This window comes from Nanorana parkeri, unplaced genomic scaffold (genome assembly GCF_000935625.1).
Source record: "Nanorana parkeri isolate BGI_ZX_2015 unplaced genomic scaffold, ASM93562v1 scaffold1512, whole genome shotgun sequence".
Lineage (NCBI taxonomy): Eukaryota > Metazoa > Chordata > Amphibia > Anura > Dicroglossidae > Nanorana > Nanorana parkeri.
The window spans coordinates 125,917-137,090 of record NW_017307780.1 but is presented as its reverse complement, the minus strand read 5'-3'; the positions used below and the strand labels follow the sequence as shown (position 1 = coordinate 137,090).

The window sequence follows — 11,174 nt, the reverse complement described above, 5'->3', positions numbered from 1 at the left end:
GGCAGACCGCAGACCAGAATAAATGCATGGCAGACTTCACACCATAGACCAGAAAATATGCACTAAACCCAGCAACTGTACATAGCACAGATCTTAATGATTATCAATCAGTTTCAGTGCCACATGGGTTATCACTGGAGAAAAGTTGCAATCCAACCTGTCCACTTCTGAAATCTATATGCTGACCAAATAACTGTTGTTTTCTATGTGCTTGTTTTGTTTTTTGTTGTTGTTCTAAGTGAAAATCTGCTTTAAAGTCAGTTTAATAATAGCTTAAAATAGCTGGGTTTAACAGTGCTAATAATCACTGCTAATAATATAAGTGCTAATAATCACTGGTTCCACTGCAAAGGACAAGGGGCACTCTTGCATGGCAAGATAACCACATGCCTGACACCCACCTCTTCACCATCTCAGGGGGCTCTTCTCACCTGGATCTGGGCATGCTGTTCAAAGGCCAGGGACAGGGCAATACCCCTGGAACTAGGAAGCTGGAGTCAGTCAGGACTCAAGAGTAGCATGAGATAGGCCCCGCCCACCGGCTGTTGAGGAGACACAGCTATGTTAATACAGCAACAGCAGAGTCTGATGGGCCTTGGGGACACATCCTGCTGGAATTAAGTAAAAGAGCAGCGGGGGGGGGGGGGGCGGGGAGGGGCCCCCCGTGGCTGCTGGACACTGACATGGGATACTGTTAGGAAAGGGAAAAGGACAATGGAGAACACACACTATATGTGTTGTTGTAGTGCTATTAGTAAAAGAGGGGGGGGGGGGGGGGGGGTCAGTGACGGGCCCACCGTGGCTGCGGGCCCTCTGGCAGTGCCCAAATGCCCGAACTGTCAGTCCGCCCCTGTCCACTAGTTTCTTTCCAGGCCACGGAGGCTGGAGAATAACAATACTAAGGGGGTTATTCATGTAGTAGCCGAAGGATCCAGGTGTAGCTTCGGCTAATCCTTCGGCTCTTTGGCCGCCGGAGCCCTTCGGTTCAATCACTATAGCCCGTACATGAATGTTCATTGGTCTCCTACTGCTCTAAATCCTAACACCCTACATGATGGTGCCCGTCACCCAGAAAGGTCAGGTAAGCCTGGGACACATGGCACACGGGGGGCAGCATGCTACAGTACATGTGGAAGTAATCGGGCAGCTTTACAGTTATCTGAATTAATTCCACAAACAGTTGACAGTGCAATTTAAAAATATAAACAAACTCTCAGTTGCTATAGCATCATCAGTGGCAGTGAAAAGGTTAAATACCTAGCTGGTGACCTAGGAAATGTGACAGCAATGACTGGTCAAAGATAAAAGCAAAATATTTTGCAGGTTGCCAATGGCCATTTATATCTTTAGGGAAACGTTTTTTTTTGGGATTAGATGCATTGCCATTCATTTTAAATGGCACCCCAATGCGCTGTTAGAGTAGCGGGTAGAGCACCCCCATAGCAGCACACCACAAACCACATGCTTTGCAATATGGTGTGCTGTATTACCTAATAAAGGGTCATATACCATTTTCCCTGCATTGAGGTGCATTGCCAGCCCACTAAAAATGAGTGGGCTGCCTAACACGCGGCACCTTAATGCATGGTAAAGCATTGCATTAACACAAGTGCATTAATGCAGCGTAAAGTGTGAAGGAGGCCTTAGAGTTTTTTGTTTTTTTTTAAACCTGTTCTGTCCTTCAAAAAAAATTATTTCTTGGCTGTCATGGAGAACCTTTTTGTTTCAATATTTTAATTCACTGGCCCTGTTGTTCCAGGTCAGGGGTTTAGAGTATTGAAGCAAATAGCAGCCATGAAACAAGCATTTTCAGCTATAGCACCTTATATTTCTCTCACGACAGGTTCATTTTAAGAACCGATTATTTCTGAATGATGGTGGCAGAGAAAAAATGAGAGTGGGTGATTAATAGTGAACACTATATGCATTTAAGTAGCATTAGATGATGCAGATGCTTAGGTATCCGATCTTCCTCATTTCTGACAGATAATGAAATTATAATTTTTTTTGTTGAACTGAAATATAAAATATATACAATAATGTATGTGATTTTTTTCAGAACGTGACATTGATGAGAGTACTGTTATATTTTATTATTAAGATAGCTTCTTATGATTTTACTAATTTGTTACAACTTGCATTACAAATTGAATAAAGCATATGACTGATGTTTATAAATACGGTATGAAAATTAAAATGCAAATTACAAAAAGGTAGGAAACAAGCATTTAGAATGATTTTTAAATTGACTTCACTTGTGTTCTTCACAGGAGAGTCAAGAACTTACTTAAAATTGTCTCCTAGGTAGTCTTGTCTAAATGAGTGTTGTATCTGTACCCCATTCTACGGCTTTCTTCTTCATTTCTTTAAACAAAGTTTAGGCACCAGAAACTTGCAGAAATTCTCATCAACCCGCATACATGATTATATGTCTGCCTTACAGGAACTGACACTGACAGCTGCGCATTTCCCATTTAAATCTCTTTTAAAACGTCCCCCTGATGTCAACATGCTAAGCTGGATTCTCAATCTTCTCAGAAATGATGATCGGATTAGGTAGCAGGACTTTTCCAAATGTCTTTTCCTCCATTCGGATAGCATGCAAAAAGAACTGTTACATGCTTTTTTTTTTCGTGCATTCCCTGATATTTGCTACACTTTAAGGTGAGCAATGTGGACATAACTTTTTCATCTTATGTTAGACCGAGTTAGACCGAGTGTTTAAAGTAAGTAGATATTTAGAACTTACTGTGATTATTTAGCTTTTAATTATGCCTCTTGAATATAAATATTAAACAAATGTAATTTAAATGTAAATGTAATTTATCCCCAAAGAAATTCATATTCTTTTTTGTTTTGCAGGAGAAAATGTTACTTGTAAGAATAGCAACAGGATTACAGTAATTTACTTCTTCTAACACTTCCATTTTATAAAGGTGTGAAAAATATATTTTAATTTGAGCTGTATATTCTGAGCAACAAAAGCAGAAATGTTACTGCTTGACAAAATGTATCCATTCAAAGAAAAGAAAAGATGTAAATGAAGCTATGTTTATTTCGTCAAATGATTTAAATAAATAGACTTTTGAACCCAACAAGAGAAATAGATTTAAATGAAATGCTGCATTAATAGAAAACAACATTAATTCTAACAAAAGCGGAAATGCAATTATTTTGTTATTTTAGGACATTAAAATAAAATTAACTACCGTAAGTGATAGCTATTATTCTTCCATCTAGATCAATGGTGCTTATATCTGGGCCTCCAAATACAGGCAGTGATGCAAGGACACCTAAGGGGAAATCAGAGGTTCAGTTTACTGAAGATGGCAAAGGTGGTAATGGCCTGCTACAGGATACCAATGGACTGGAAGAAGAACTTAGACAGAACAAGCTGTCATGGCAAGGAACTGGAGATCCTCTGCCACAACTCCTTGCAGTTGTACCCTCCATAGAACAGTGCACAAATGATCTGAGTGAGGAGGAAGAGTGTGAAGAATATGATGACTTTTCTGAACTTTCTGACACAAGGAGCATTGCATCTGATGATTCATTTTATCCACCAGATACTGAGACCAAAGGTTGGCTTTATGGGGAAGAAAATAGCGATGGGGATCGGTATGAGTATACAGACTTTGATACTGACAGTTTCAAGAGTTTCGATAGTATGCCTAGTCCTGAACCACTTTCTGTCTTTAAAGCATGCAGTAGCAACAATGCAATTGTTTTAAGAGCTCTCAAACGTCAAGGCTTAACTGAAGAAGAAGTTTGTGAAACAGACCGAAACAACAGGGTGAGTTAAAGTTATTAGTTTACTCTGCATTTTTAATTTTTTTTAAAGGACTTACTACTTTTACTACTAGCAATAATAAAAATAACAACAATAATTATATAATTTTTTATTTTTATTGCTCCTAAATTTTGGATTATAGCTAATTTACTAATACAGCTAAGGGAATTTGCATTATCCATGAAAGTTTACATTATATGTAATATAGAAATTTACATTGTTAACCATTTTTCCAAATGAGGCCTCATTTGGCCCATTTATTATGCTGTCATTGTCATTAACTACAAAAATGGCACAAAGCAGCACAGATACAGTTGTGTTTTGTAAAATTCAAAACATTGTGCAATTTTGATTCAATTCAGATTAAATACCCTACAGGTTGATTATAATGGATCAATATAAATTTAAAATTATAATAATAAAAAACCTTGTATTCACTGACCAAAAGCCACATATCACTGCACGTTTTGAATATTCAAAGTCCAATATGATTGCTTCTTTAGAACTGTAGTTCTAAAAGTAGTTCTGTAGTTCTTTAGTAATGATGTTACTTCTTTACCAAAAGTGAACATAATTTAATGATATAAGCATATCAGGCATGGGAGAGGTAAGTATAGAGGGCAATTGAACAGTCATTTTCCAACATAATATTTTGTTTCACAATGTCCAGTGCTAGAATATTCAAGGCGGGTATTCTTAAATGAATCAAAAAAATCAAATCCCTTATTTTTTGCCTCATACTGAGAAACATAAATTCTTGGCACTAATCAACATTGACACTGGTTTGATATCTTACACCACAGATATTTACTTTGCAAATTGAATGGCCAGTGTTAGTAAAGGTTGGAATAATGATTGCAGGTTAACAACTGTCACAACAGGTTTCCCACTGCATACATTTTGGCCCCATGCCACAGTACTTGACTGTTGCTACTGGCTGGATTAGGAAAGTTTGTGGCCCATTCTTAGTCACTGTTTTACAAGGCCACGTTTGCACTACAGATGGTATTTTAGAAAGATTTGTTACTTAAAAGCAGATGTTTTAGCAAGTCATCCGAATTACCAGAAAAGATGGAAATTCTGAAGAACATTCACGTTTTATTACAATATGTGCCTATCAGCACAAAATTGCGTCATATGTCATAGACTTATATACAGAATTCCTGTCAGAAGCACTCCCGACATTTGTTTCTCATATGGTCACCATGCAGCATGTGACTATCACAAGTTTGCATGGCTCTACACATTGAACACATTGAATACGCTTAACACGTGTTTGAAATTTGTAGAAGACGTGTCAGCAGTGGGCCAGCTTCCGGGTTGCCAGATATCATTTTCTGATCAAACTAAAGCCTGGTGTAAAGGAAGCCAAAACCCAGGCAAAAGCTGTAATGGTATTGAAAGAATAGTAAAAATAAAGCTCTTAATGCATTTTAATTTAATATGTGTATAGAAAATGAAAAAGTCCCAGAAACATATGTAGTATGATGCTTAAAGGGAAAATATTAACAATAAAAACTACAAATTTGAATTTTTGGATAAAATAATATATAATTGTGTCTGAATGTGTGCATGGTTATATTATTTTTGCTTGGTGATATACTCTATTTATGATGTGTATTATACATGTTATAGAAGTCTGGGTCTACAACTTACAACTTAGTTCCAATATTCAAAAAGGGGGCTAGATGCCAACCAGGGAACTATAGGCCGGTCAGTCTAACATCGGTAGTTTGTAAACTGTTAGAAGGTATAATTAAGGACTATTTGGTGACATTTGTTAAGGATAAGGGCATAGTTAATGGCAATCAGCATGGGTTCCGGAAAGACCGTTCCTGCCTGACTAACTTGCTAACTTTTTATGAGGGGATAAGCAGAGATATGGATGAAGGGAAGCCGGTAGATCTGGTATACCTGGATTTCTCAAAGGCATTTGATACGGTACCACACAAGTGCTTACTTCACAAGCTGAGGGCTTTGGGCATAGATGAGGTGGTGTGTACGTGGATAGAGAACTGGCTACAGGAACCTGTCCAGAGAGTATCTGTAAATGGCACCTTTTCGGACTGGGCTAGTGTAATGAGCGGTGTGCCTGTGCGGTGTCCGATACTGTTCAACCTATTCATTAATGACATTGGGGAGGGAATAAATAGCCATGTTTCCGTGTTTGCAGACGATAAAAAAATAGGGAGGGTACTAGAAACGGATCGTGACAATACAACATTGCAGGAGGACCTGGATAAAATAGGGGAGCTTGATTGGCCAGCAAACTCGACTGACCTGAACCCCATAGAGAATCATTGCCAAGAGAAAGATGAGAGACATGAGACCGAACAATGCAGAAGAGCTGAAGGCCGCTATTGAAGCATCCTGGTCTTCCATAACACCTCAGCAGTGCCACAGGCTGATAGCTTCCATGCCACGCCGCATTGAGGCAGTAATTGCTGCAAAAGGGGCCCAAACCAAGTACTGAGTACATATGCATGCTTATACTTTTTAGAGGTCCGATATTGTTCTATGTACAATCCTTGTTTTATTGATTGCATGTAATATTCTAATTTTCTGAGATTGTGGATTTGGGGTTTTCATGAGCTGTAAGCCATAATCATCACAATTATGACAAATCACGGCTTGAACTATCTTGCTTTGCATGTAATAAATCTATCTCATATATTAGTTTCACCTTTTAAGTTGCATTAGTGAAATAAATGAACTTTTGCACGATATTCTAATTATTTGAGTTTCACCTGTATAGGCACCTTTTTTAATGCTGTTGGGCAGTTCTTTTTGCCTTATGAATGAGCACTATGTGTTTATGGAATCTGGTAGATTTGAAGTCTACAGTACATATACTACTAATCATGCTGTCAGCTCCTTAAAATCTTGCTTAACTAAATAAAATGTCATATGTATGAATCATGGAAAACAAAAATAATACTGAGGTTTAAAATAGAACTATGGGGTAAGTGTTTTTTCCCATAGTTCTCTTAAGGGTCACGGAAGGACATATACTGGCCTCCTTCCGTGACCCAAAGCTCAGTATATCGCGAGCCACAGCTTGTGGAAAACTGAGACCGGCGCAGCCGTGACAGATCCCGACAATGCTGTTGAAATCTACCCGGCTGGGTGAATGACAGTAGTTTATTTTCTGCTGCCTATTTAGAGGCAGAGCCAGCTGTGCCCACCCCCTCCCCTGGTTATTCCTCCAGTCAGCGCTGGAGGATCGGAGGGGAATCCATGCGGGGAGCCGTGACTGACAGTCACTGCTGTCTGCAGGGACATGATCGAGAAGTGAGCGAGCGAGAGTACAGTATGTGTTCGCTCACTTCCCGATCTATTGAGCCGACGTGTGGCAGTTTCATTGTCACACCTCGGCGCGAACTGTGAGGATGAGTGATTTTCACTCACCTCATAGTTCTCCTTTAAAGTGACACTAAACTCAGGAGTTAAATCTTAAAAATGCAGTCAAGTACCCTAACTATTAACATAAATGTAGTTTATTTGCGTATAACTCATCTGTAGATCCTCAAATCATCTTTCAATTTGTGCTGACACTGTCCTTCCTTCTGGAGGGTGGGTACTTTTTTTCCCCAGGGTCCCTGTGTGTGTTGTAAAGTAGCGACCACTCAAATTTCGTTCCTGTGATGGATCACAATCTCACGTTTAGTTAAATAATTTGTATTGAAATTATAGTCTTGTCACAGGAGCGAGTTTGGAGTGGTGGCTACTTTACAACACACACAAGGGGGCATGGGGAACAAAAGTAGCCACCCTCCAGAAGGAAGGACAGCATCAGCACAAATGCAGAGATGATTTGAGGATCTACAACCGAGTGATACACAAATAAGATACATTTTTGTTTGTAGTTAAGGTACTTTAATGGATTTTTAAGATTTAACTCCTGAGTTTAGTGTCACTTTAACTGCATTGTGTTGGATTATCCTGTTAATTGTAAGTATCACAGAATAGCAGCACAAATAGTTGAAAGTTACAGAGTATACATTATGCATAATTAGTGCACTAAGTTACATAGTGACTTGTACATTGATCAGAGTGATGTCTATAGAGGTGTACACAGCTTGTAGTATCTTTGTTACTATGGGTTTGGGATAGAGAAAGGAGGGGCTAGGATAGGAGGAAAGGTGGGAGTTGGGCAAGGTGGGGGAGGGGGATTGATAAAAACGGATAACAACAAAAGTAAAATAAGCAGCCTATTTATTAATGATATCAGGGAGGGAGTGAGAAGTCATATCTCAGTGTTTGCTGATGATACAAAAATTGGGAGGGTAGTAGACACAGATTTAGACATTATAACATTACAGGAGAACCTGGAGAAAATTGGGGAGTGGGCAACTGTATGGCAGATGAAGTTCAATGTCGATAAATGTACGGTAATGCACCTTGGAGCTAAAAATAGGCAAATGGACTATACACTTATGGGTATGCAACTAGGGAAGTCGGAAACGGAGAAGGATTTGGGGGTCATTATAGACCGCAGAATGAAGAATAGCTTGCAGTGCCAGACTGCTGTAAACAAAGCAAGCAGAGTCCTGTCTTGCATTAAGAAGGGAATGTATTGCAGGGACAAGTCTATAATTTTGCCTCTTTATAGATCACTGGTTCGGCCACATCTGGAGTATGCGGTCCAGTTTTGGTCACCAATACTCAGAAAGGATGTCCTTGAGCTGGAAAAAGTCCAGAAGAGGGCAACCAAACTCATTAAGGGGCTCGAGGATCTGAACTATGAAACAAGGTTGTTAAAATTAAATATGTTCTCGTTGGAGTTTAGGAGATTAAGGGGGACATGATTTTCATGTATAAACTATTCAAGGGTGACAGCAACCTCAGTAACAAACTGTTTATGGTCAGCTCTGTAACAAAGACCAGAGGGCACAACCAAAAATTGATGTAAAAAAAATTTCACCACACAGGGCGCAGGGGGTTCTTCACAGTTAGAGCGGTTAAGATCTGAAACTCGCTGCCAGAGTGTGGAATCATTCAAGAGACTCCTGGATTAGTTCCTAGGAGACCATAACATTCAGGGGTACAGGTATTGCTAAGAGAAAAATCACACATGGACTCATATACACGTAAACACACCAGCTCATAAATGCATACACACAATAGGTTGGACTTGATGGACTTTATTCAACCTCAAATACTATGTATTAAAAATATGAAAATGCTAATTTAGACAGTTCATCTTTCGTTTGCATAACCACATTGAATATATCACATAGAACTTCTTATATGGGTAATTTTTAAAGCTATAATTCTTTCCAGAGAACATTGTAAGTTTTAGTCATTTATTACATACAGTGCACCCTGGGAGGGTTACTTGTTTCCAAAGCCTTGTATTCTGCAGTAATTTTTCAGTCAATAATAAATGGGTGATAATGCTTCTAGAGGTAGCAGGGAATTTATATATATCCCTATGAGTAACAGAGCAAGTTGTGGGGTAGGAGTTATGGGAGTGATGGGAGTCATAGTGAGATCAGGAATGAAGCGTAAGATTTGGTTCCTTTATGAACGTAAAGATTTTCAATACCAAAGAATACAGGGCAGTGAACCTGTGGAACCACATAGTCTCCAGCACTGTGGGGATTATGATTGGGGAAATTTTTATAGTTTGTAGGGTGTATGATATCATCTATGCATTACTCTTTGTAGGAGCTCACTGATGCAGTAAAAAGCTTTATATGTTAATTAAATCGCTTTTCACATGGTTTCTGAAAATTTTATCTCCCAGTTTTATTTCCCGTTTGAGCATAATGGTAGCTTTGGTAAATATTTAGCTATTGTTTAGTGAGTTGTAAAAAATGGAAATCTCTTTGAGCTTTACCTTGTCTTTTCCAACACTGTAAATTCAGATTTGGGATGAACTGTTCTAAGATAATTATTGGGAGTATAATTTTGTAGTTGCAGTTTGCATTGGAGGAATGTATAGGGTTTTGCCTAGATCTTTTGGGTTGCTTGGATAGATGGGTATTTGGATGATGGGATAGGTAGACCTAATTTGAGGGCTCTAAATAGTAATCATGGGTTGTTGCCAGGTAGCGGTGAACAGAGTTTGTCCGGCATGGGTCTCCATCAGAATTTTATTTGATTGAGCAGTGTGAGCTGGTCGTTTGCTGTTCAATACTGATATTGCTCTTTGTTGAATTTAAAAAGTGGTAATAGGATTGTGATAGTTCTGGAGTTTGGGGAGTATAAGCATACCTAAAAATTTGATTTCCCCTGCTTTGGATAGTTCATATGGTTAGAAGCTATGAGGTTCCTGGGGTAGGGTGTGAAGACTTCTTTGTTTTAATGCTTAGGCCATAAAGTTGTGATGTGTAAGTGTTAGCAAAGACTTGAATGCCCAAGAATGTAGTAGGCATCCAGCTTTATCAGAATGTTTATGTTATTTGGTTCCTTAGAACAGAAAGGATATAGTTACATAGTTACATAGTATTTGGGGTTGAATAAAGACATAAGTCCATCAAGTCCAACCCATATAGGTCCGTGCATCATCTCTTTCTTAGGAGTACTTGTACCCCTGCATATTACGGTCCCTCAGGAAATCATCCAAGAGTTTCTTGAACAATTCCACACTCCTGGCTGAAATCACTGCCGATGGCAGTGAGCTCCAGACCCTAACCGATCTTACCGTGAAGAACCCCCTCCGCTCTTACCGTGAAGAACCCCCTTCGTAAGCTTAAGATTTGCGATTTGTTATCGATTTGTAGTAAATTGTTGATAATGTTCTGGATTTCCTGTAGCGAGGGTTAGATATCATAAGAACCACGTTGTCAGCAAACAAGCTGATTTTATATGGGCTGGCCATACATATTTTTGAAATTTGGGGTTAGACCTTTGAAATTGGGGTTAGATCCGATGTATTCGGCTTGTGGTTTCAAAATTAGGGCAAAGATAATAGGGGAAAGAGGGCATCATTATTTACTGATATTGGTTATTTGAAATTCTGAACATACCAGTGATGAACACCCTAGCTAATGGAGAAAGAGTTTTATGACATGATGGCTGACATTATCCATCCATTAAAACCAAATATGTAGAAATACTGCTCTCATTAAAACCCACTGGACCCCTTTAAACGCCTTCTCTGCATCCAGAGGGAGGAGCAGAGAAGGTGTTTTTATTTGAGTTATGCACATTAAATAAGAATAATCAGATGCCTGGCGACTTAGGGGCATGTGTTTCCTTTACAAATTCTTCTTGGTCAGGGACTAATACGTTAGGAATTTAGTGAAGCCAGCTCGGTGCTAGGGCTTTGGAGTAAATTGTAATGTCAGACGTAAGAAATAGGATGGGTCTATAGTTGTTGTGGTAGGAATGATCCTTTCCTGCACCACCCACTCTCACCCCACCTTTTACTGGTTAG

At 39.1% G+C, this 11,174-nt stretch overlaps 1 protein-coding gene across 1 annotated transcript in view; it reads left to right on the top strand.

Annotated features, from left to right (window-relative positions):
- The first annotated feature begins 1,054 nt into the window (after positions 1-1,054).
- LOC108798589 (ankyrin repeat domain-containing protein 33B-like) overlaps positions 1,055-11,174 on the top strand; it is a 93,995-nt gene continuing 83,875 nt past the window's right edge. Inside the window, exons 1-3 of the mRNA XM_018570351.1 lie at positions 1,055-1,081; positions 2,444-2,556; positions 3,241-3,793. Coding sequence (XP_018425853.1) covers positions 1,055-1,081; positions 2,444-2,556; positions 3,241-3,793 — 693 coding nt within the window. The remainder of the gene's footprint in view (positions 1,082-2,443; positions 2,557-3,240; positions 3,794-11,174) is intronic.